Source organism: Equus przewalskii, chromosome 13 (genome assembly GCF_037783145.1).
Source record: "Equus przewalskii isolate Varuska chromosome 13, EquPr2, whole genome shotgun sequence".
Classification (NCBI taxonomy): domain Eukaryota; kingdom Metazoa; phylum Chordata; class Mammalia; order Perissodactyla; family Equidae; genus Equus; species Equus przewalskii.
The window spans coordinates 61,434,796-61,461,948 of record NC_091843.1 but is presented as its reverse complement, the minus strand read 5'-3'; the positions used below and the strand labels follow the sequence as shown (position 1 = coordinate 61,461,948).

The window sequence follows — 27,153 nt, the reverse complement described above, 5'->3', positions numbered from 1 at the left end:
TTAAGATTCTACTTCAGTCATATTAATTCATTTTATGTCCTGCACTTCTGGACCTAAGTGTTTGTCTCTGTGAGGTAGATGGTTTAACTATAAAATAAATTGAATGCGATTCATCATAATATTTTGAAAGCATCTTGAATTTGGTTTTTGCTGCCATACATTTTCTTCCATTTTATTAAGGCTAACATTTAATAACCATTGTGACAACTCAAAATCTGTTAGGTTCATAATTCTTATGATTCTGAAGGACTCATAAAGATGAAAATGAAAGAAAACAGAAGCATAATATATATAGTTTCCTTTAAAGTCTTCATTTCTTAAGGAAGTTGAAATAATTTAAATTTATGTGTTCTCTTTTAGTATTGTGCTTCTGTTAAGCCAAAAACAGGCACTTGAAGAGCTGAAACAGTCAGTCCAGCAGCTGAGATGTACTGAGGCAAAGTTTACAGCGCAGAAAGAATTACTAGAGCAAAAAGTGCAAGAAAATGATGGGAAAGAGCCACCTCCAGTAGTAAATTATGAAGAAGATGCACGATCAGTTACATCTATGGTAAGCCAAAGAGTAATCAAATGAGAAACTTGAAAGAGTAGTATCTAGGTAATAAGTGCATATAAAAATTAATTCCGGTTTGTTATAACAAATTATTACTCTTGTTAATATGCAGGTCCTATTAAACTTGTTTGTAAATGCCAAATAGACTTGTCAGTCACCTCAGGTCACCTGGAGAGCACTTTCAGAAACCACCTGTAGAGTCAGAGGAAAAAGCTCTTCTCTTGCCTTCAAAACTGAAAAAAAGACTGCACTTGTTTTTATTCCTGGGAGACAGCAGGAAGGTAGGGTGTTATTCTTAAGATAGAAGTAAGAAATAAGGAGAAAGCTATTTATTAATTTTTTTTCTTAAGCAGAGTAGAATCTTATTTACCTGAGATTGATGATGTATTTATTGTTTTCACAATACAAAACATTGATTTTGTTTAAAAAAAGGTTTCTTTCTTATAAATATCCTTAAACTACAATAAACACATTCAAATCCACCAACTAGAAATTTAGTTTTATTTTATAATATAGTTTCATTAACTGTTTAAGAATGCCTCTTATACTTTCTCTTTCTTCCTCCCTTCCTTCTTTCGTTCCTTCTTTCCTTCCATTCAACTTATGTTGATTGTTCTCACCAAGGGACAGTTTTGCCCCCCAGGGGATATTTGGCAATTTCTCCAGAAATTTTGGTTGTTATAGCTAGTGGGTGCTATTGGTATCTAGTGGGTAGAGGCCAATGATGCTGCTAAACATCCTACAATGCACAGGGCAGCCCCTCCCTTCACAGTCCCATCCAAAAATTATCCAACCCAAAATGTCAATAGTGCCAAGATTGAAAACGCCTGAGTTATATCCTTGGCTTTTCTGTGGTTAGTTAGATGCAGTCCATAAATAGCACTCTTATAATTAATGATGTTATAGATGATATTTTAGTAATTTTTAGTTTATGTGGTTCTAAATAGTGCAATTTGATTGTTAAATAAATTCAGTGTTCTCTGTAGGAAAAAACGCTGCATTTGAAATGTGATAAATCTGGAGATGAATATGAAGTATTTTAATTATTGTGCTTACCGATTTTTTTTTTTTTGAGGAAGGTTGGCCCTGAGCTAACATCTGTGCCTGTCTTCCTCTATTTTATACGTGGGACACCTGCCATAGCATGGCTTGATAAGTGGTGCGCAGATCCGCACCTCGGATCCAAACTGGCGAATGGTGGGCCACCATAGCAGAGCATGAGAACTTAACCACTATGCCACCGGGTCGGCCCCTGGTTATGCTATTTTTGCTGTTAATTGAGCTGTACTAATCTACATATTACATTGTGAATTGGGAATTATAATTCCTTGCTCTCATTTACTGTCCTATCAGATGATAAGGATCTTACTGTATGTACCAAGGGCCCTGCTAGATTCCCTTTCTTGCTTTTTGGGTCTTGATAACTATCTGACATATGCATTCTTTCTTCTGAAGTTTTTTTCTTTTACTTCTCTTTTGAAAACTTTAGCTGGTAAATATTTAGTTCTCTGAGTGTGGGTTATAATATTTCCTTGTATCTGTGTTGGTGTGGAATTGTTTACTTCATAGCTTGATTTAGTGGCAGATAATTTAAAACTGGCGATCTAATTTATTTTAAGTAATTCTATGTGCAGATGACCCATGTTGGCATTATTATTATGATAGAATAAAAGATAGTTATTTCAAGTCACTATATGATAGCAAATCTCCATTTGAAAACTACAACTAAAAACTAGACTTTGAAATTTAAAATATAACAGTTCATTAATTCTTATTTCATTAAGAACTTGTGATCATTTGGAGTTTTATTTTTCATAATCATTGAGGAAAAGCTTTTTCAACAAATGAGTAAATAGTGTTTCAGAGAAAGTATATAATACAATTTAAGAGAACACGTTGCTTTCTGGCACTTTCAAACTTTCTCTTGTATCTGTTTATTAAATGATGATAATACCTTGTAAATTTTTACAAAGTGATGTCACATATTTCATTTTATCCAAGTTATTTTAAATAGTTGAAATGCTAATTATGAATATATCTTATCTCTTCATTGTTGAATGCCTTTAGTAAGTTTTTAAGCAATTTACAAAGGAATACTATAATACGTGTACTTTAAAGTAATTAAGTGACATTTTATGAATGAAATGGGATTCCCCTAATTAATTCTAATTAATGCAATTTTACAGTATGTTTTATAAAGCAAGTAGAAATATTTGCAGTACATGGTTCTTGAAACTTGATATTACTCCCACGTATTTCAATGAAACTTTTGCATAATTCAATCTTCAATTAATAATTAGAATATCACTTTTCAATTTATTCAAAAACTAAAAATATTAAATCTTTAAATGATTTTTTTCCTAAATGACTGTTTAAGCATTATTTTATGAATAACATTACAAGAAAAACCTGAAATTAGCACAAGCAGTTCTATTGATATTTCCTCTTTATAAATTCCATCCTTGTTAAGTGGTGTAAAATTTCAGCAAGGGAAATTTAGTTTACTATTGGCAGAATTGGAAGAGCTAAAAATTTAAACTATCATGTTATGGAAAATAATGAACATTTGACCTAAATATTACATAAGAGTAAGAGAGACAGTTAACTGTTCTACATGATCCTAATTAATGGCGGTGTTAACAAAATCACAGACTCTTCAGTGCTGAATGCTTCTGTGGAAGAAGGCCTTAAGGAACTCTACCGTTGAGATGGCCATGGATTGTGTATTCTTATAAAAATTCCAAGATGATTCAGATGGATAGAGAGGGTTAGGATTGTGTTAGATATATTGATGTTTATTTTGGCTAAATAATTTAATGAAAATTAAAGCCCGTCTATTAATTTATAGAAATCTAAAAAAGTTGTGGAGGCAGATAATATAATCATCTTTGTCAGGAAAAGTCTAATGTTGTCTTTTTCTACCTAGGTTTAGTTTTGGCCAAAATACCAAGGAGAAAATGATAAATATGTATATATATTTTAAAGTTATTTTATTAAGGTCATAGTGGTTTATAACATTGTGTAATTTCAGGTGTACATTATTGTATATCACTTTCTGTATAGACTACATTGTGCTCATCACCACTAGTCTAGTTTTTATCTGTCACCATACATATGTGCCCCTTTATGCCCTTCCCCCACACCCCCACCCTTTTCCCCTCTGGTAAGCACTAATCTATTCTCTTTATCCCTGTGTTTGTTTATTTTCTTCATATAAGAGAAATCCTACAGTGTTTGTCTTTCTCTGTCTGGCTTATTTCACTTAACATATAATGCCCTCAGAGTACATCAATGTTGTTGCAAATGGGAGGATTTTGTAATTTTTTATAGCTGAGTAGTATTCCAATGTATTTATATATGACATCTTTATCCATTCATCTGTTGATGGGCACTTGGGTTGCTTCGACATCTTGACTATTGTGAATAATGCTGCAGTGAACATAGGAGTGCATAAATCTCTTTGTATTGTTGATTTCATGTTCTTTGGATAAATACTCAGTAATAGGATAGGTAGATCATATGGTATTTCTATTTTTAATTTTTGGGAAGTCTCCATACTGTGTTCCATAGTGGCTGCACTAGATTACATTCCCACCAGCAGTGCATGAAGATTTCTCCACATCCTTGCCAACATTTATTACTTTTTGTCTTTTTAAATATAGGCATTCTGACCAGTATAAGGTGATATCTTATTGTAGTTTTGATTTGCAGTTCCCTAATAATTAGTGATGTTGAACATCTTTTCATGTGCCTGTTGGCCGCCTGTCTGTCTTTGTTGGAAAAATGTCTGTTGATATCCTCTGCTAATTTTTTGATGGGATTGTTTTTTTGTTGTTCAGTTGTATGAGTTCTTTATATATTTTGGAAACTAACCCCTTGTTGGATATATGATTTGCAAATCTTTTTTCCCAGTTAATGGGTTGTCTTTTTGTTTTGTTTATGGTTCCCATTGCCTTGCAGAAGCTTTTTGGTCTGATGTAGTACCATTTGTTTGTTTATTCTTTGGTTTTCTTGCCTGAGTAGACATGGTATTCGAGAAGATGCTGCTATGACAGAAGTTAAAGAGTGTACTGCCTATATTTTCTTCTAAGGGTTTTATGGTTTCAGATCTTACCTTCAAATCTTTAATCCATTTTGAATTAATTTTTGTGTTTGATGTAAGATATTGGTCTGCTTTCAGTCTCTTACATGTGGCCATCCAGTTTTCCCAACACCATTTATTGAAGAGACTTTCCTTTCTCCGTTGTATGCTCTTGGGTCTTTTGTTGAAGATTAGGTGTCTGTAAATGTATGCTTTTATTTTTGGGCTTTCAATTCTGTTCCATTGATCTGTGTGTCTGTTTTTTTGCCAGTACCATGCTGTTTTGATGACTGTACTATGTAGTATATTTTGAAGTCAGGGATTGTGATACCACCAACTTTGTTCTTTTTTTCTCAGGATTGCTTTGGCTAACTCAGGGTATATGTTGTTCCATATAAATTTTGGCATTCTTTGTTCTATTCCTGTGAAGAATGTCTTTGGGATTCTGATTGAGATTGCATGGAATCTGTAGATTGCTTTAGGTAATATGGACATTTTATCTATGTTTATTCTTCTAGTCTGTGAGCATGGGATATTTTTCCATTTCTTTATGTTTTCTTCGATTTCTTTTAGTAGCGTCCTGTAGATTTCAGTGTATAGATCTTTCACCTCCTTGGTTAAATTTATTCCTAGATGTTTTATTCTTTTTGTTGTGATTGTAAATGGGATTGCATTCTTGAATTCTCTTTCTGATTGTTTGTTATTAGTGTTTAGAAATGCAACTGATTTTTTAAATTTTTTGGTGAGGCAGATTGTCACTGAGCTAACATCTGTACCAATCTTCCTCTATTTTGTATGTGGGATGCCACCACAGCATGGCTTGATGAGTGGTGTGTACGTCCATGCCTGTGATCCGAACTGGTGAACCCTGGGCCGCCAAAGCAGTGTGTGCGAACTTACCAATATGCCACCAGGTTGGCCCTGAAATGCAACTGATTTTTCTATGTTGATTTTGTACCCTGCAACTTTTACTATAGTTGTTGGTTATTTCTGATAGTTTTCTAGTGTATTCATTAGGGTTTTCTATATGTAGAATCATGTCATCAGCAAACAGTGAGAGTTTTACTTCTTCCTTTCCAGTTTGGATTCCTTGTGTTCTTTTTCTTGCCTAACTGCTCTGGCCAAAACTTCCAGTACTATGTTGAATAGGAGTGGCACAAGTGGGCACCCTTGTCTTGTTCCTGTTCTCAGTTGTTTTAGTTTTTCACTGTTAAGTATGATGTTGACTGTGACTTTGTCATATATGGCCTTTATTATGTTGAAGTGCTTTCCTTCTATGGCCATTTTATTGTGGGTTTTTATCATAAATGGATGTTGGATCTTGTCAAATGCTTTCTCTACATCTATTGAGATATCATGGGATTTTTATTCCACATTTCATTAATGTGGTGTATCACATTGATGGATTTGCAGATGTTGAAGTATCCCTGTGTCTCTGGTATACATCTCATTTGTTCGTGGTGTGTGATCCTTTTAATGTAATGCTGTATTTGATTTGCCAATATTTTGTTGAAGATTTTTGCATCTATGCTCCTTAGCAATATTGGCCTGTAATTTTTCTTCTTTGTGTTGTCTTTGATTTTGGTATCAGGGTGGCTTCGGCCTCATAGAATGAGTTAGAAAGTGTTCCATCTTTATCAATTTTTTGGAACAGTTTGAGAAGGGTAAGTATTAACTCTTCTTTGAATGTTTGGCGGAATTCTTCAGAGGAGACATCTGGTCCTGTACTTTTGCTTTTTGAGAGGTTTTTGATTGCTTTCTCAATGTCTTTACTTGTGATTGGTCTATTCAGATTCTCTACTTCTTCTTGCTTCACTTTTGGGAGACTGTATGTGTCTAAGAATTTATCCATTTCTTCTAGGTTTTCCAGTTTTTTGTCATAGAGTTTTTCATATTATCCTCTTATAATCCTTTGTATTTCTGTTGTATCCATTGTAATTTCTCCTCTTTAATTTTTAATTTTATTTATTTGCACCTTCTCTTTCTTTGTTTAGGGATTCTGGCTAAGAGTTTGTCAATTTTATCTTCTTAAAGAACCAACTCTTAGTTTCATTGATTCTTTTTATAGTTTTTTTTTAGTCTCTATTGCATTTATTTCTACTCTAATTTTTATTATTTCCCTCCTTCTGCTGACTTTTTGGCTTTGTTTGTTCTTCTTTTTCTAGTTCTGTTAGATGTAATTTAAGATGAGTTATTTGAGATTTTTCTCTTGTCCTTTTTTTTTTTTTTTTTTTTTGGTGAGGAAGATTGACCCCGAGCTAACATCTGTTGCCAATTTTTTCACAGTTTTCTCTTTATTTATGATTTATGGCTCTGCTCTGATTTTTTGTTTGGCTGTTACCACGAAGTTTGTATAAAAGATATCATAGATGAGATACTCCATTTTCTGATAGCCCCTTATCTCCATTAGCCTCACCAGGTTCCATCACTTTCCTCTTCCCTGTCTGAGTTATTGTCACAAATTATTCTGTTTTGTGTTGTGAGTTTGTGACTAAATTGAAGTGTTTATAGTTATTTTTGATGTTTGGTGGTTTCTGTGATGGTTTTCTAAGTTTTCTCTTTATTTATGATTTGTTTCTGCTGTGATTTTTTTGTTTAGTGATTACCATAAAGTTTGTATAAAAGATTGCACAGGGCATAGTAGTTAAGTTCACATGCTACACTTTGGAGGCCCGGGATTTGTGGATTCTGATCCCAGGCGTGGACCTACACACTGCTCATGAAGCCATGCTGTTGCAGCATCCTACATGCAAAATAGAGGAAGATTGACACAGATCTTAGCTCAGGGGCAATCTTCCTCAAGCAAAAGGAGGAAGATTGTCAACAGATATTAGCTCAGGGCTAAGCTTCCTTACACCCCCCCCCCCCCCAAAGATCTCACAGATGAGAGTCCATTTTCTGATAGCCTAGGCAAGTTCCATTCCTTTCCTCTTCCCATTCTGAGTTATTGTTGTTACAAATTGTTCTTTTTTATGTTGTGAGTTTGTGACTAAATTGAACTGTTTATAGTTATTTTTGATGCTTTCTTTCCATTTATCTTTTATGTTATAATTAAGTGTTTCCTATGCTGTTCTGACAGAGTGCTGCAATTTTCTGATTCTGTCTGTCTGCCTCCTTGCTCAAGGCTTGGTAAACTGTTGCTTTGTGGTTTCAGATGGGAGGTCTCCTTTCAATGTTTCTTGTAAGGCAGACCTAATGGCAATGAACTGCTTCAGCTTTTGTTTATCTGGGAAAACTTTTATTTCTCTCTCATATCTGAAGGATAGATTCACTGGATAGAGCATTCTTGGAAGTTTTTGTCTTTCAGTATTTTGAATATATCATTCCACTCTCTCCTAGCCTGTAAGGTTTCTGCTGAGAAATCTGCTGAAAACCTGATAGAGGTTCCTTTGTAGGTTATTTTCTTTTGCCTGCTGCCCTTATTATTTTTTCTTTGTCATTGACTTTTGCCAGTTTTACTGTTATATGAATAGAAAAGGTCTTTTTGCATAGATGTAATTAGCAGTTACATTGGCTTCATGTACTTGTAAGTGCAGTTTCTTACCCAGGTTTGGGAAGTTCTCAGCTATTATTTCTTTGAATAAGCTCTTTGTTCCTTTCTTGCTCTCATCTCTGGAATACCTCTAATCCTTATATTGCTTTTCCTAATTGAGTCAGATATTTCTTGAAGAATTTCTTCATTTTCTTAAAATCTTAGTTCTCTCCTTCTCTACCTGAAACATTTCTGTATTTCTGTCCTCTCAAGCACTAATTCTGTCCTCCATAACATCAGCTCTATTTTTTATGGTTTCTAGATTATTTTTTTTATCTCATTAGTTGTGTTCTTGATCTTCAGAATTTCTGTATGATGTTTTTTGGTGAGGAAGATTGTCCCTGAGCTAACACCTGTGCCATTCTTCCTCTTCTCTGTATATGGGATGCTGCCACAGCGTGGTTTGATGAGCAGTGTGTTGGTCTGTGCCTGGGGTCTGAAGCCATGAATCCTGGGCTGCAGAAGCGGATCATGCGAGCTTAACCACTATGCCATCAGTCCAGCCCCTGTTTACTGTTTTTTTAGAGTTCAATCTCCTTGGTGAAGTATTCTTTTTGTTCATTAATTTTATTCCTGAACTCACTGAGCTGTGTTTCTGAGCTTTCTTATGACTCATTGAATTTGTTTATGACAACTGTTTTGAATTTTCTGTCATTTAGATTGTAAATTTCTGTGACTTCAGGATCAGCTTCTGGAGACCTGTCATTTTCCTTCTGCTCTGAAGTGTTACTGTCATTTTACATGGTGTTTGATGACTTGGTCCTTTGCTGGCACAATTGTGGTAGTATCAGTTTTCAGATTCTACCTGCCACTGCTAGGGGGAGCAGGAGCTGTGTTTTCTGATCCTGCCCCCTCTGTTGGAAGTTGTGTGTGTAGGGCTGTTCTGCATTTGCGTGGGCTGGCCACAGCTGCTCTACAGATTGTGCTCACATGGGCAGGGCCTCTGCACTGGGCAGGTGGGTTGTGCATGGCTGGCGGGGTCTCTGTATTTGGTGGCCAGATCCCTTTTACGTGGGTGGGGTCGCCATGCTCAGCAGGGAAGCAGCTGAGCTGCTGTGCTAGGTGGGAGGGGTGCCTACATGGGGGCCAAACTGCCAGTCAGTGGGTCCTGTGAGCTGCTGTGCTCTGCAGATGTGGTGCTTTCTTAGCAGGTGGGGCACCTTCTCTAGGCTATGCTCTGCTAGGTGGGATGGGCACCTATGTGGGTGCTCAGCCACCACTTCGTGGGTCCTGTGGGTTGCTGTGCTCCACAGGTGGGTGCTTTCATGGGGACTGAGCTGCCGCCACTCAGTCTGGATAATTTTTACTGGCAGGGCTGCTGTAGCATGGTGGGTGTTCCCGTGGGCTGGGATACAGCTCTGAAAGCATTCTGGCGGGCCTGGCTGCCTCTGCCTCTTCTTACAGTCATGCTGGCTGCTGTGTGAGGATCTGCAGTCTGGGTTGCTGCTGCCAGGGTGTGGGGGGAGGCTCAGGGAAGTGGTATGTTTACCTAGTTCCACTGCCTTTCAGAGATCAAGTCCACCCACCTTCAGTTGCACAGCTGTGTGGCTCTCTTAGATGTCCTATTGTGCTGTGCAGGGAATCCTCTGCTGTTTAATAAATTTCCATTTAGTCATAACGTAGAAGGGAGAGACAAAGGGAACAATTCACTTTGTCATGATGCTGACGTCTGTGAGGAAATGACAAATATTAAGTATCAGACAGTAATTCTCTGTTGTCTTTGGTTAAGTATGTTTCATTTATTCATTAAAGCAATATTTATTGAGCACCTACTATGTGTCAAGTACGTTTCTAGATGCTTGGGATACATCAATGAATAAAACTAATAAAAAATCTCTCAGAGGTTGTAGTCTGTGATGAGTGGCAGTTCATCAATAAGTAAGTTATGTATTATATTGGAAGATGATAAATGCCAAGGAGTAGAAACAGCAGAGTAGCAGATTGGGAATCTAGAAGGTCAGAGGTTGGGACACAGTTTTAAATGGAAGTCAGGGTAAGCATCATTGAGAAGGTAACATTTGAACAAAGACTTGAAACAGGGAGCTAGTAAGCCACTTAATATCTGTGGAAAGAGCATTCCAGCCAGAGGGTACAACCGTTGCAAATACTATAAGGCAGTAGCATGTATGGATTGTTCAAAGTACAGTAAGGAGGTCTGAGTAGAGCGGAAGGTGAGAGTAAAGGGAATGAGACTAGAAAAGTGATGGAGAATAGATCTTAGGGCCTAGTGGACCATAATTTAGGATTATGGCTTTTCTCCAAGTAAAATGTGAAGCCATTGGATTGGGGGATTATAACGAAGGAATGACATGCTCTGACTTTTGATTTAAATAGATTACTTTGGCACCTGTGTTGGGAATATACTTAAGGGGAGCAAGGATGGAACAATGAAATTATTGCAGTAACCCAGGTGATGGAAGATGACGGTTTGAGAAAGGATGGTAGCATGGGAAGTGGCAAGAAGTGTTTTGCTTCTGGATATATTTTGAAGGTTGGGCCCATGATATTTCTTTTGGGTTAAATGTGGGATATGAAGGGGGGAGAAGAGTCAAGGATGACTTCAAGGTTTTTAGCAGGAGCACTAGAGGAACGGAATTTGTTGCAAGTGGATGGAGAAACTACATGTAGAGCAGCCTGGGTGAGGAAGAGCAAGACTTCAGTTTGTCTTTCCAAAAAACAAGTCAATGTAGAAATTTGGTATTTGGACCTGGAGTTCAGGACCGTGATTTGGATGGGAGATATAAATTTGAGAGTTGTAGACATCATATGGTATTTAAAGTCATTTGACTGTAGGAGGTCACCAAGTGAGAGAGGGTAGATGGAGAAGAAAAGAGAAATAAGAATTGAACTCTAGGGCACTTCAAGTTAGGAGGTCCAGTAGTGGAGGAATCAGTAAGAGACTAAGAAGGAGTAACCAGTGAGGTAGTAGAAAATCAAGAGAATTTGGTCCTTGAAGTGTTCCAAGGAGCAAATGAGTTCCAGAATTTGGGACATGCTGGGTTAAGGCAAAAGAAACAGTTGTATTGACTGCAGGGATTTTCTAAACTTAATATCAAATGTCCCAGTGGGGAAATATAGCATGGAATGCAGTGTCTCTGGAAACATTGGCCTAACCTCTTTTCAAAGAGTATCCTGAAAGGACCACAGTGCAATGGAACATACTTTGGGAAATGCTGAATTAAAAGATAAATCCTTTCTTGTCTAATTAGGTTATTGACAGATAAATGTGCTGATAATTCTGAAGACATTTTGAGTTGTTTAAATGTTCTATACCCCTAAAGATTATTTTATCTTATTCTTCAATTCTACCTGTGCAGGGCAGAAGAATCTGCCTTGTGGGGCTAATTAAGAGGGTAAACTGTTTGTTGGCTGCCCTTGGATAATGATGGAAATACCAGAATTTTCTAAGCCCTGAGTAAACATTGGCTGACTTTCCTATTATGTTTATTTATTTATTAGAATACAACACTTTGCTTCATGTTTGCTTTTAGCTGTCGAGTTGTAAGAACATAATAAATTTTCAGTCAATATTTGTTGAATTGAGGGATTGGACTTCCTTTTCACTCCAGAAAAATCTAGTTATTTTACTTTATAACAGCTGTGCCTTGGACCAAATACATTATAATAATTTTTGTTAAAAGAATCTCCCTTATATGTCAAATATGTCTAGAATTGATGGCACCACATAATGAGTTCCTACTTTTTAAGTATGTTTAGCTAGTCTATAAGATAATTGCCTTTACTTTGATGTTTCTGAAATTGCACATTTTTAAAGCCCTTTTGCTAGACTATTATGCATCATATATTTATCTTCTCTGCATGTAACTTAGTAAGTTAGTTCTGCTTAGTTGAACAGCACTATCAATAAACTCCTGTTTTGTTACATTTTCAGCCAACAGAATATCTGATTTGATATTTGATATCTGATATCTAAATATTGTCTGCTGTTATGAACTCAATAGTAATCCATTTTACAGTAGTGTCCAATATATTTTCAATTTTATAGTTAAACACTAAAATGGACTGATATCAATTGAGACATCTTATTGACAGCATCATTGAAGCTTTATCTGTTTTCATCATCAGGTGCATTTTCTTCCTTTAAATACATAAGACAAATGTTAATTCTAAGCCTTACTCATCAAATACACTGAGAAAAGTACTAGACTAAGAATCTGGAGACCTGATTGAGCTTTGCCTCTGCCGTATACCTATAGTAAGGTTCCTTAACCTTTGTAAGTTTTCTTTCTGCAAAAGGAGGAAATGAATATATATCCATCTTGCCTGACAGAATTTCTATGATACGGATATCAGATAATGCGTGTGAACTTATATTGTATATTATGAAATACTATTAAAACATAAGATTTTATTTCAGTTTTTTCTAATAACATACCTTAGTCACATGTAAATTAGTAATATTCCTTGAGTTCTTAAGTATGAATTGTAGATTTTTTTTGCAGGATTATCTTATGTATTTCTTATTTATAAAGGCAACACCTTAATTAATTTCTCTGACTAGGTAGTACATTATGTGTATAGGGGCTTAAGTGTCCCTTTCTTAGTCCCCCAGTTCCCTACCTCAAAGATAACCTTCCAGAATCATTGTATGCATATAAAAATGTAAATGTATATTATATGCCTCCTGCTCTTTTTACATAAATGATAGAGCATGCAACAATACTGTTCTGTGTGTCACGTTTTTACTTAGTATATTTTAGGTGTAATTTTATAATAATGCATATAGAGTTACTTCTTTTTTTTCATTTATTCATTCCACAAACAAATATTTATTGAGCGTCAGGTGTCAGGTACCATTTTAGGTTCTGGGGATGCAGTAGTGAACAAAACTAACATAATTTTTTCTGTCCTCATGGACCTTTCACTCTAATTGGAGAAGACAGACAATAAATAAATATATTTATATATGTCAGGTGGTGGTAAGTTCTTTGGAGAAAACCAAAACTAGATGGGAGAAAAAGGGTGCTGGGAGGAGTATTTATATATAGGATCATCAAGGAAGGCTTCCCAGACAAAGTGCCATTTATACAGAGATCTGAAAGAACTAAGGGAGCAAAGGATGAGAAGGCCCTGGGGTGAGAATATTCCAGGCAGTGGGAAAAGCCAACAAAAGGCCCTGGGGCAGGAGTCCCCTTTGTGTTGGAGGAACAACAAGGAAGCCAGTATGGCTGGAACAGAGTGTGAGGAGTAGGAGATGGGATCAGAGAAGTAGGAGGCATTTTAGATTATGCAGTCCTGAAGACCATTGTAAAGACTGTTGTCAACTCTTAGAGAAATTAGAAACCATTGAAGATCTGAGCAAAGAAGTGACATATTGACTTGGTTTCCAGTCTTTTGTTATTATAAAGACAGCCTTGGTGAATCCTTATAATATTACTATGTGTATAAAGTGTAGTTTATGTGTAAGATACATTTTAGAAGGTTTTGTGCAGAAGGTTTAGATTTTACTCTCAGAATAGTTTAAAAGTTTCTTAACCTGATAACAATGTCAGTTGTAGATGTCAATTATTACTTTAATATTGACAATAATCTTTCTGTTTTGCAGATTAATAAATTCTTGCTTCTGGCTTTCATATGCATGAATTTTATCATGCTGAACTTTCAGAGGCTTTCTAACCATTAATATTATTAAATTATCTTATGGATCTGATTCCTAAAGTGTATTTACAGGTGTATGTTATGCTTTACCTTTATTTGATGTATGAATTTCTAATTTATAAAACAGAGAAGTTAGGAGATGATTATGATTATGTTTCAGAATCCTTGTTGACTTTTCCACATTATTCAGGTCAAGATTCCTTAACATCACTAATCATCAAGGAAATGCCTATCAAAACCACAGTGAAATATCACCTCATACATGTTAGAATAGCTATTATCAAAAAGACAAGAAATAACAAGTGTTGGTGAGGATGTGGAGAAAAGGGAACCGATGTGCACTATTGGTGGGAATGTAAATTGGTGTAGCCACTATGGAAAATAATATAGAGGTTCCTCAGAAAAATTGAAAATAGAACTACCATAGGATGCAGCAATCCACTTCTGGGTATTTATCCAAAGGAAATGAAAACACTGACTTGAAAAGGTATGTTAAACCCCCATGTTCATAGTAGCGTTATTTACGATAGCCAAGATATGAAAATAACCTAAATGTCCATCAATGGATTAACAGATAAAGATGTGGTATACATGCATACACACACAATGAAATATTATTCAGCCATAAAAAAGAATGAAATCTTGCCATTTGTGACAACGTGGATGGACCCTGAGGGCATCATGCTAGGTGAAATAAGTCAGGCAGAGAAAGAGAAATACATTATGATCTCACTTAGGTGAGGAATCTTAAAAAAAACTGAACAACTGAATTCATAGCTGCAGAGAAGAGATTGGTGGTTGTCAGAGGTGGGATGAAGGAGTGGACAAAATGGGTAAAGGTGGTCAAAAGGTACCAACTTCCAGTTATTAAATAAGTAAATCCTGGAGATGTAATGTACATCATGATGACTATAGTTAATGCTCCTCTAAGTATTTGAAAGTTGTTGAGTAGATCTTAAAAGTTCTCATCACATGGAAAAAAATTTTTGTAACTATGTGTGGTGATGAATGCTAAGTAGACTTATTGTGGTGATCGTGTTACAATATAGACAAATATCAAATCATTATATTGTACCCCTGAAACTAATATAATATTATATGTCAATTATATCCCGATTAAAGAAGATTCCTTTAAATATTCGTTTCTCTTTGGTTCATACAAATGAAGTTATTTTACATTACAGGCTAGTTAATGGATAGTGCCAGAGATATTCTTTTGCATTAGGCCACAATATCTTCAGTATCAGGGGGGAAAAACCCTTAAAATTTCAAAATGTTTTCACTTTATATTTTAACTCTTGTCTGTGCTCATATTCACATCCATATACAGTGGATATATAGGCCAAATCAAGTAATTGGTAAATGAAAAGTAACTTTTTCATTTATGTTTGTATATGTATATATATATGCATATATACTACAAATCAAATGAAAAACTACTTTGCATTTTCATTTATATTTTCATTCATATTCATTTTCATTTCATATATTAATGAAATATACATATTAATGAATTAATTAATGAATATATAAAAATATATACATATGTGTGTATATATATTTCAAATTTGTCTTTTTAATTATGGATTTTATAATATTTTAGCAGAAACTAACTGGCTAGCAGTTAGCTAACCCTAAAAGGATATAATAAAAGGAAAAAGTTAAGTTAGACTAGAATTAAGTATTCACTATGACTAATGCAAAGAAAAAGGATTAATCACTCAGATTCATTCAGTCATTTGGGATTCAGCAAGTGTTTAATGATTACTTACTACATGAATATCATATACTGGGGTTTTGTGGGAGGGGCTGGTCAAAGATAAAATAGATTTAGACCCTGCCATAGGGTTTGTTGTGGGAAATGAAGCAGAAGTAATTTGTTTAACAATTGAAAATTGGCTGCATTTTGCCTTGTGTGTATCCATACAGTGAAACATTAAAAAATAATTTAGGTGTCTAGCAGTACGTGGAAATACACTCAGCAAATGTTTATAGAGGGAATGAATAGGTACAGAATTTCAAAATATCTATTGGCTATTCAGTTTAAATGTTAACGTTAGTGTCTGTCAAATATTTTTCACTTTTAAAATAATTGTAGCAGTGGTATTCTAACAGAGTGACAAAGTTGAGTAGTTACAGAGATAATGACTAATAAGTGATTGCAATAGAGTCGTCTCGAGAGAGCAAGCTCCAGCTGTAGAGGCAGGCTGCTTGATTTGTATCTCTGCTCTACCACTTAATACATGTGTGATGTTAGCTTAGTTATGAGGCTTTTCCTGCCCTCGTTTCCCAACGTGTATTACAGTTTTACCTACTGTTGGGTTTGTTGTGAGGAATGGTTATGTTTACACATTTAAAGCACATGGAACAGTGCCTGCCACTTAGTACACTACTGTTGTCTTTTATATAGCTGATATGCGTGTGCTTATTTTTCTGCTATTCTTTATTCCTTAGTCTTGATACTATTTTTCATTAAGCATAAATCTTTTCTTTTAAAAAGGTATGCTGTTAATTTTTGGGGTTTTTTGAGGAAGATTAGCCCAGAGCTAACATCTACTGCCAATCCTCCTCTTTTCGCTGAGGAAGATTGGCCTTGAGCTAACATCCATGCCCATCTTCCTGCACTTTACATGTGGGACGCCTGCCATGGCATCGCTTGATAAGCAGTGCATGGATCTGCGCCCGGGATCTGAACTGGCAAACCCCGGGCCACGGAAGTGGAGCATGCGAACTTAACCACTGCGCCACTGTATGCTGTTAAGTTTTAGGTGATAGGCTTGTTTGGGATCTACTCTATTTGAAGTGTTATTGTCCTTTAGCCATAATACATTACAAAATATTTTTTAAACAAAGTATCATGTAATTAACTTATGACTTATGTATTGTTGACATCAGTAGGATTGACCAGCTAATTTTTTAAAGAAAATTTTTAGTTTAGCTACTCAAAGCTCACTTTTTTCCTTCTTCTACACTATTAAAGTTTGTTGAAAATTTTCACAAAGAAATTTTTACAAAAATATAACTTATAATCACATTTTAATGCCAGTTTTCTTTATGGTTTAATTTGAATAGAAGAAAAAAATCTCTAAAGGCCATTATATTTTATGATTATTCATTCCTAAAATAACATTGTTTTTAAAAGTTTGCACTTATGGAAAATTCAATTAACAGCTTTTAATACTCATAATGCCTTTTTAAAATAACTCGTCATTTTATGTGATATCAGTATTTTCTTCATTCTGTCAGTTGATATCTCTTTTTTTTCCCTATCCCTTTGATCCCTTTCTCTCAGTATTATTTAAAGGTTCTCTTTTTAGCAGCAGGGCAGGGGGAGAAAATGTAGGAATCTGAGTCAAATCACCCTGGGTTTAATTCCCTTTCGGTGAATTTTTATCCCCTAAACCTCAGTTTCTTCAGCTGTAGAATGAAGTTAGTAATATGCAGTTCACAGGATTGTTATCAGGACTAAATGAATGAGTGCAAAAGCAAAGGCACGTTACAGAGCCCAGACATAGTAAGGTGCTTAGTGCACACTTGTTTTCTGTCCCTTTTCTTTCCCCTCTCCACTCCGTTTCTCTCTTTCCTCTTCTGTTTTGTTTCTTCCACCTCTGCCCATTTTTCCTCTTCCCTCCTCTGCCTTCTAATTAAACAATTAACCAACTCCTATGAATATCTATTGTATTCCATGGATAGAGACATCCTGGAATAATAGACAGTCTCTGCACTCATAGATCTACAGCCGGCAGAAATTGCAATAAACAATTGATTAAACGGGAAAACATCAGAATTAAGTGCTGTGATGAAATTGATCATTAATAATTTCTCAGGCTTTAGCTCTCAGCCCTTGGCCTTCAATCGTTTTCTTTTCTTTGTAACCACGTATCTTTGGGCTTTGTTTTTTCCTTCTGTCGTGATTTAAACATCAATTGACAAATCTACATTTCCAAGGATGTTGGGAATACGGGAATACCACTCAAGATAAAGATGAAAAATGAAAGTAGAGAAGTTAAGTGACTTATTCAAGTTCACACCAAAAAGATTAAATGTAAGAAAACATTTTAATTTATTAACAACAATTTCATTATTATTCACACACTAATTAAATTTTCTTAGGATTTTTTTTTCAGATTAACTGTTTACTTAACTGATGGACATAGTATTAACTGGCATTCCTTCTGTGTTAATTAAAAATTAAAAAAAAACTTTAGACTATTATAATGTAGTTTAATGCAGATACATTGTTTGAAAAGACAAAGGAAAAATTTAGTCATCTGAAGAAGAAAAAAAGATATTTAGATACATGGCTAATTTGTTCTAATTGTGAATAATAAAATTGCTGAAAATTTCTATTGATAAATGAGTACAATTTTTCCTTTACTCCTATTGTTCTGTTTTTGTTTTTTGCACTCATTAAAAATAAATCAATCAGGGGCTGGCCTGGTGGCGCAGTGGTTAAGTTTGCACGTTCTGCTTTGGTGGCCCAGAGTTTGCTGGTTTGGATCCCCGGCGAGGACAGGGCACCGCTTGGCAAGCCATGCTGTGGTATGCTTCCCACATATAAAGTGGAGGAAGATGGGCATGGATGCATGGATGTTAGCTCAGGGCTGGTCTTCCTCAGCAAAAAGAGAAGGGTTGACAGCAGATGTTAGCTCAGGGCTAATCTTCCTCAAAAAAATAAAATAAATCAATCAAAAGCAACTGCTTGGCATATAAACCATTGCACAACATGTTCAAGACATTCCTTTAAAAATTTTTAAATAATTTAGTTACCTTCAATCTGAAAAAAGTTATTCCAGCCTCTACAATTTATTTGCTGATTCCTCTATTAAGCTGACTGGTATTTATCTTAAAATTTATGTATAAAGATGTTGTTATCTTTTGGCTAGAATTGTGGGTAGATGTTTGACCTTGCTTATAGGGAAGGATTTACATGTTTTTATCTCCAAAGTCTTTTGTCTTGAATTTTGAAAATTATTTTATGACACATTAGTTTCTTTAATTGAAAGGTTTTATAAAGAGAATATGTGAATATTATTATTTATTGCTTCATTTGGTGCCTAATGAAGGAATTTTAAATCATAATAAATATTCTCTTTTATTGTGTTCTGCAGAAAATTATTCCTCAGTGTTAATATTTAAAGGATTAACACTCAACTGGTAATTTTTATAGTCATTGGTTTACTTTGCAAATCCCAGATGAATGATAAGATCTTAGACTGAGGAAAGGTTTTCTCTGTCTGAATATATCTAGAGACCTTTTAGAATAGAGGCTAATTTTTCCGGATAAGTTTTCAAAGTTGCTTAAAAATCATTTAATCCCTGGAAGGAGAAGCCACTCAGTCAGAAAGAATCAGTTACACTTCTATTATTTAACTATGTGGTAGATGTTGCAGGGGGCTATACAAAGAGTATAAACAAATTCAGATCCTTTTATTCTTCATTTAATCCTTCATTTTGAAACTTGAATTAGTGTTATCATATTGATGATGTCAGAAACATAACATTTGGACAACTAGAAGGTTAGACTGTTTAAAACAGCATAGTTAAGAAATGAGAATATTCAGATAGACTAAGAGAGAAGAATGCTCAGCCCAAAGAAGGTCCTATATATATATACACACACAAATATATATAGAAAATAAGATTATTTTAAGGAAAACAAAAGATTATTCTATATGTTTGCTAGATATCAATTTAAATCTTAATCTCATGCTGCATAAAAAGTAAATTTCAAGTGTTTTACGCAAGTGTAAAAAAATAAAGCCACAAAACTACTAAAGAAAACATAAGTGAACATTTTTCTATGTTGGAAAATAATTAAAATCCATAATAAAACTGGGAATAAGATGTGTTGCAAATATGACAAAGGATTAATGTTTTTAAATATGTAAGTAAATCATCCAAATTGGTTTGTAAAAAAAGTAATGCGCCAATTAAAAGTGGACAAAGACTGTGAATAAGAAATTCATAATAGAGGAAATATAAACTTTAATAGAAATATGAAAAAGTTTTCAGCCCCACTAGTAATAAAATAATGATTAAGAAATGCAGTTAGGAAATAATGAGTGATTTATCTTGTCTGTCACCATCCACCATGGCCTCCTTCCAACCTGTTCTCCATACTCCAGCCAAAGTAATCTTTTATCGTTTCAAATCAGAACAAAACTGGTTATATTGACCCCCACAAGAATGACTACAATGGCTTCTTATGACTTCAGGCTAAACACCAATTTCTCTAAATAGCCTGTCTAAAGGCCTGATATTGTCTTGCCCCTACCATGGACTCTGATCAATCAGAAAGGATGCTGATCATAACCACCAGATGTGTCACTGTGGAAGAAAGAGCTAAAAAAGAAAGGAAAATATTAGGGGTGAAGGTCTGGCAGAAAAATCTTGAGATAGTTCAGGGGCGGATTGTATTAAACTAGTTTAAGAATAAGTGTAGTTGGAGTAAGGTAGTAAGAGGTTTGTAAGAAGCTATCAAGTGTGGTCTGAAATCCCACAAGTGAAGCAATTCTGACTGATAAGCCCCAGTTATGAATGGTAGAATGCACTGCTGAAGTTGAGCCTGAATGAGCATTGTTGGAGATGAAGACATCCAAGGAACTTTGAGGACTTGGGTATAAAAATCGTTCATGATAATGTTAGGGATAGAGCAGGAAAGAAAATAATCATAAGCCCCTTGCAAAGATGTCAATAAATGAAGGAGAGTGTCTGAGCAGCCAGTAGATGATAGCATTGAGAATAATAATGCCCTGGATTCATTTATTCTATTGTTCTAAATACTTCATCTCTTATGATTATTTTCTATATAAAGCTTCTGGTGCTTAACCCAGTACCTGGCAAAGAGTAGGTGCTCAATAAATTTTTCTTCACCATGCCTGATGTTGCAAAATAAAGCTATCAGTGTTTAGATTCTAGTTTTTAGTCAAATGCTTGGCTCCTCTAGATATTCCTTGGTATATAAGCACCAAACCAAACAAAACACCTACTCAGTTAATGTAGAGGGTTAAGTTATTCTAGAGTATGTTTTAGAAAGTAATAAACTCCTTATGATACTGATAAAAAGGAAAGGATGCAGTGAAATAGCCTTGACTAGCATGTTCATCACTTATAGATAAAGTTGGAAATTTAGTATGCTCTCATTTAAGTGCAGGCAGGATGCACTATGTCTTCAAAAATATCTTAGTCATAACAACCACTTTAGAAAAACTATTTGGCAATATCTACTAAAGAAGGACATGTGCACAAACTGTGACCTAGTACATCCACTCCTAGATATAGACCCAACAGAAATAAATACATATATTCCCCAAAAGACATGTACAAAAGTGTTCACAGGAGCACTATTTATAAAAGAACCAAATTGGAAACTGCTAAATGTCAGTCAGCATTAGAATAGATAAATTGTGGAATATTTACCCAGTGGAATACTCTGTAGTAATGAGAATGAACAAATTACAACTACAGGGAGTGGTATGGATGAATCTTACAAACATAATGTTGAGTGAAAGATACCAGACATTAGCTATTCTGTGATTCCATTTATATAGAGTTGAAAAAGAGGCAAAGTAATCTATAATATTAGAAGTAGGATAGTGGTTACCCTGGGTAGGGTCGGGGGAGTGACTAAAAGGGGGCACATAGGGGACTTCTGGAGTGCAGAAATGACTTGTTTTTTAATCTGTGTTCTAATTGCAGGGATCTTTTCAAACTGAAAATTCATAAACTGTACACTTTTGATTTATGCCTCTTGTACTTCAATTAAAAATTTCAGAAAAAAATTTGTCCTAATTTAGCATGGGACCAAAATAAAAGCATGCTTAACTCTGTGTGTGTGTGTGGGGGGGTGTGTATGTGTGTGTGTTGGGCTGTTTCTGGCTGCCTTTTCAGAATTATTTGGGAGGAAGAGGGGCTTTTTAAACTGCACAGGCCATATGTCTATCTCTCATTGCCCATTCTCTTCCCATTTTATGATATTTCTTCCATGGACTGTGTACTTCCTTTCTCTTTTACTAACAAGCCATAGTTAACTGTAATGTTACCTGAGAAGTGTTATATCCTTCAGATCTTGGGGGAGTGGGGGGTGAAAAAGATTCAGGGACTGTTGGGTAAAGAATTTTGTCTTAAAGAACTCTTTTAAATTCCAAGTGCCTCTTGGGGAAGTAGCATATTAAACATTGTGAGATATTAATATGTACCTCAAATCAGGGGCTTGGGGAGCTGAAGAGAATAAGAATCACCCTAAAAGTGAGTAGTATAAGCATGCAAAGAGATACTTTGAATGGCAGCCCTAATACAGATAAACAGGCTAGTGAGTGGGTGTGCTATTGCTGAAGATGAATTTAGTCTATTTCACAATTTTGTCGAAGCCTGACTCTTCTCTTTTTAGAAGTAATTTAGGTTGAGAGAAGTATGTGGAAAAAAATAGTTAGAGAAAACTGAGGAAAAGGTCTTGAAATTTTGGAAAAGAGAACTGACTTCTCTAGTTTAACCAGGAATATTAGAGGGCTACAACTACTTTTTCATATAATTTCATACATTTTCCATATATTTCATATGTCTAGCAAAATAGCTACAACTATTACTGTAGTATAGCCAATATCTCTATTCTGTAGCATAGCCGGTATATGTTAGAGGGCTACAACTATTTTTCAACTCTATGTAAATGGAATCACAGACTATGTAATGTCTCGTATCTTTCAGTCAACGTTGTGTTTGCAAGATTCATCCATACTGTTGTGTATAGTTGTTAGAGGGCTTTCCCAGTGGAAACAAAATGGGCTTAGCAAAAGCAAGGAGGATTTGGGGTAGGCAGGTAACTTGGGAGGTATTTGAAGTGACATAGGTGATAGATTATGACGGGTGCCTGGTTTCAGAAGAAGTCAGTGACCAAAAGACTAAGAACAGGATTGGTAGAGGCAGGTGAGGTAGAGTCAAATGGGATCCAGTTAAGAGAAAGCTTTAGTCATCTTTTGAGAAGTTTAGTTAATCTAAAAATTACTAGAATCTTAGATGTTCCAAATAGCCACTTTCTGAAACCGTGGCAGTTTAAATGGCTCTTGTTCCTTTTTTTTTTTTCTCGAATGGATACAGTCTTTTGGAGCCAGGACATTATTTTCAGCCCACATTGTTTTGTGTTTTTTGGTTAAGGGATAGATTAGGTTATCCTAATGAAAATTTGGTTTTGGAGGGAACTCTTTTGTTTCCCCCCAATCCTTTGTCTCTAAGGCCATTAAGGAAGAATCAAGAAAGGAAAAAAGAGAGAGAGGATAAGGAGAAGACAGAAGAGAGATAATAAGAGAAACAGGTGAGGGAAAGAAGATAAGTAAAGAAAGGTGAAGAAGATGAAATGTAAAGAACAGGAAAAGGAAGAGGGAAAACAGAAAGGGACTAGGAAAAAGGAGATACAGAGGAGAGTGCATGAATTTAAAATAAAGTAAAAATGTTTACTGAACCAAGCTAACTTAAGGATGTCAAAACTTTTGCTTTGTAGTTTAGTAAAATCTAATGTATGGATACAATTTCTGGTTCAGATACTTAGTAAAATTCATTCTTTTATTTTCAAGTTTTGGGTCAAGAGCCAAATTATAATATTTTAAGAAAATTTGTTTCTATCTAATTATTTGATTAATACCAAATGAAGTTATTGATTCCCAAAGGTTTTTGTTGGGTAGTATTTAATAAGAACAAAAAAAAGGAAAATTCTGACGTTTACTCTAATAATTTAGCACTCCTGACAGAAATAGGAAATATGATAAGTTATTGTAGCATTTGTGGGTAGAGGGTATAGATCTGTATTACATATATAGTTACTTCAATTTGCTATTAGTTATGTCATGAGTATTTAGATATAGCTTATGTTAACAGTGTTTGATTATTACAGATCTCTCCTTTTTCATATTGTGAACCTCTTTCAGTTTTGTTAGTTATAAAATATTCATAGTTATTCCATTTATTAGTCTCCGTTGCAGATGTATTATAGAAAAGAAAATTGCTAGATAACTCTATCATGTCCACTCATGGTTGGATGACATAAGATGAAATTCAGATCATCATGAAAACTTACTGAGATCCTTTTGTGTCCTCCCTTTTTTGCGTATTAGAATTATATAGACTTTTTCTGTACCTGTAATCAATTTCACATGATATTTGATCATGTTTTCAAGGATTTAATTCCTTAAATTTAAAACTAATTGAACATGGGATTCTACATTTTGATCAGGTAGCAGTTTCTAGTATGATACAATAATTATTTTGTATCATCTTTTATTTGTATAATCATCTTAGCGTATTAAAAATGTATTTAATCAAAAAGGATCTTTGCTGTCCTCTTTTGATAATAATGAAAATTTGTGAGGTTTCTTTTTTTATTTTGAAGAATATCTAATGATATTCTTTGTATATGCTATACAAACATTTTGATTTTGACTTTTCACTAGCTATTTAACTCACTAAGAGAAATTAATACCTATGTACTCTCTAGCATTTGATGACAGCAAACAATTTAGAGGTCTCATTTTTAATTTAGTGGTTGCTCGTTGTAACTTTGAAAATTGTACTGGGAATTAAATCATTTATTTCTGTTTTGAAAGATATACCATACTTTTAAGGTTATGGAGTAATTTGTGCAGATACTTAAAATGTTTGGTATATGAGAAGAAGAACAAAGATGGACTAGCCATTCTGTGAAAAAACACTGGCCTTTTGTTCTCCATAGGAATTTGAAAGCCTAATTTATCTTTTGTCTGCCATTCCTTATAGGCTTCTTGGGTGATTTTTAGGGATGTTGTCTTTTTCTATCTCCCAAAGTCAGAAAGTCAGAGACAGCTTTGACTTCTTGCTGAGCACCCGTACGTTGTGATTTGGAATTAGAATGCTAAAAACCAAAGAACATAAGGGAATCTTCCTGTGTCCTTCCAGTTATCCTTAGAGTCCTTCAGCTGATTGGCAGTAAGTGAAAAAGAGCTAGTGCTTTAAGCTTCAGGTGTATCACTTCTAAGAAAGGCAGCCCGGTAGAATGACCATATCTAGGGGTCTGAAGATGGCAGGGAGCGTGATGTCATCAATTCTAGGTAATCAGGCTTTTGTTTTAAATTTTTGGGGAAAAAACCTGTTAGCTCTGGGAATTTGTAAACTTCACATTGCAAGGCATCTTGTACAGGTTTAATATTCGCTAGTTTATATGCTTGTGTTCATTCACTCATTCATTTTCTGCCACAGTCTCCAGAGTATTTGAGGTAGCTATTGACATCAAAAATCAGCAAAATTCTAATATAAATAGAAAATAAAATCAGAACCAGGAAAAATAGTAACAGAATGTCAAGACTGGGGGAAAAACTATGTAGGTCATAGCACATATAGATAGTACATTAGAGCTATTATTTTCTCTCTAAACTTCCCAAAGGCCAAAATGAAAAGGAGATAAAGTCATATAACACTTACTATTAAATAAAAGAAAGCATGTCACATTGCTGGAAAGGAAAGATTTTATTGTATTTAGCTCTAATAGAATTTCTTTCTGGAGGCTTTAACTTTAACCACACTGACTTTTGTGGTGAGAGTGCCCTTGACAATATCACTACAGCTAATACAAGAAGGAGATTCATAAGGCCACCTCTTGCAGAATCTGGAAGCCCTCAGTGGAAGAGGAGGCCACAATACTAAAACGTTCTGTGGACATCTAAGAATGCAGCTGTCTATAATTGATTTTACCCAAGAATATAATCTGGACTTAGACTAATGGATAAACTGGATGTGCTTCTAATAATTCTCTTAGTACCATTTTCTTAGCTGCAGTTTGGATATGCAATGGATAATTATATTCCCTGTGAAGAGTTCTCAATTGCAGATAGTCTATACTTGCTTGAAGGTGGATTTGTAAGATTAGAAGCATTTACCAGTTAATTTATTAGCTGATTTAAAAAAATTTTTATATTTTCTTTGGAAATTTTTGGAAATATTTTATATATTAAAAATAATTTTTATGTGTTTGTGAGAACTTAACCCTCATAAAATTATTCAAAGCTTATCCCTTGTTAGGATTGAAAAATATTAAATGGTTGAAAGGAAATTGTCAGTGTTTAACTTTTTCTAGCAATTTTCATGATATATTCTACTTATTGATGTCTCACTATTTTCTAGTTGGTTATTCTTAATTTTACTTTGTAGATTTTTTGTTGTTGTTGGCTTTATGTATAATCGCTCTTGCTATAGATTTTTTGCTTTTTTGATGAGAAAGATTCACCCTGAGCTAACATCCATTGCCAATCCTCCTCTTTTTTTTTTTTTTTTGCTTGAGGAAGATTAGCCTGAGTTAACACCTGTGGAAATTTTCCTCTATTTTGTATGTGGGATGTTTCCACAGCTTGGCTGATGAGTAGACCAGATCCACACCCGGGATCTGAACCTGTTAACTTGGGCTGCTGAAGTGGAACAGGTGGAACTTTGACCATTTGGCCACAGGGCTGGCCCCCTAGATTTTAAAGATAAGTAGTTAAAGAGTGCTAGAAATCTAGCTAATGTATGAAACATGTTCTGTTTTGGAGGGAGGATTTTTCTTAATAAATTTTTTACTATCCATTATAATTTAAAATTTCCCCAAAGAGACACTTTGAGGGACACTTAATTTGATTCACTAACATTTGGCAGTCTAAAGCCTCATATGTTAGGTTGCTCTACTATGGCATTTCAGGAAAATTACTAGAAGAAAGGAACTGACTGTGTGCTAGACATAAAAAATATTATTACTGGCAGACAATCCTGCTAGGAAGGAGTTATTCCTACTTTTCAGATGAGAACATTGAAACTTGAAGGGATTAAGGAATTTGATCAGAATCAGAATGGCAGATTAAAATTCTAAATTTTCTGACACTATGGTTTAAATTCTATCCAAGCAATGTTGCCTGTTTGCTAAGCCAACAGACTTGTAGTAAGAGAGAACTTAGGTCAGATCCTCTCTGTGTTATTAACTATGTGACCATATGCAGTCACACAACCTCTCTGAGATAAATTTCCTTGGTAAAATATGGCAAGTAATAGAAATCTCATAGAATTGTTTTGAAAATTAATGAGATAATATTTATAAAAATGTGTATTAGCACAGTGCCTGGCATATAGCTAAAGTCAGTAAATGACGGCTATAAAGAAAGAAAAAGTGACCATGATGTCTCCTAAATGTGGTTTTTCAGTATATGTATGTTGTAGGTTGTATTCCACTTTAATATACTTTAATTGTTTTTCATGGTGTAAAACCTAAAGATAAGAAGTTGCCAGCAGGTGGAGCTCAGTGTTAGAGAAACCAAATTTCTGAAATAGAGATGTTTTTCACCTTATGTTTTAAAAATAAAATTAAATAAATGCATACAG

At 34.8% G+C, this 27,153-nt stretch overlaps 1 protein-coding gene across 29 annotated transcripts in view; it reads left to right on the top strand.

Moving 5' to 3' along the window:
• FER (FER tyrosine kinase) overlaps window positions 1–27,153 on the top strand; it is a 439,939-nt gene that overhangs the window by 121,400 nt on the left and 291,386 nt on the right. For 15 of the 29 annotated variants that reach the window (XR_011525213.1, XR_011525215.1, XR_011525214.1 and 12 more), the window contains one exon: window positions 361–550. The exons of 6 other annotated variants lie outside the window; for them this stretch is intronic. Coding sequence is in view for 11 of the 23 variants with exons in the window: in XM_070569583.1 (XP_070425684.1) it covers window positions 361–550 (190 nt within the window). In the remaining 12 variants the exon portion in view is untranslated. Of the gene's footprint in view, window positions 1–360; window positions 551–665; window positions 835–27,153 lie in introns of all 29 variants that reach the window. 8 more of the 29 variants (XR_011525221.1, XR_011525218.1, XR_011525217.1 and 5 more) reach the window with 1 other exon arrangement.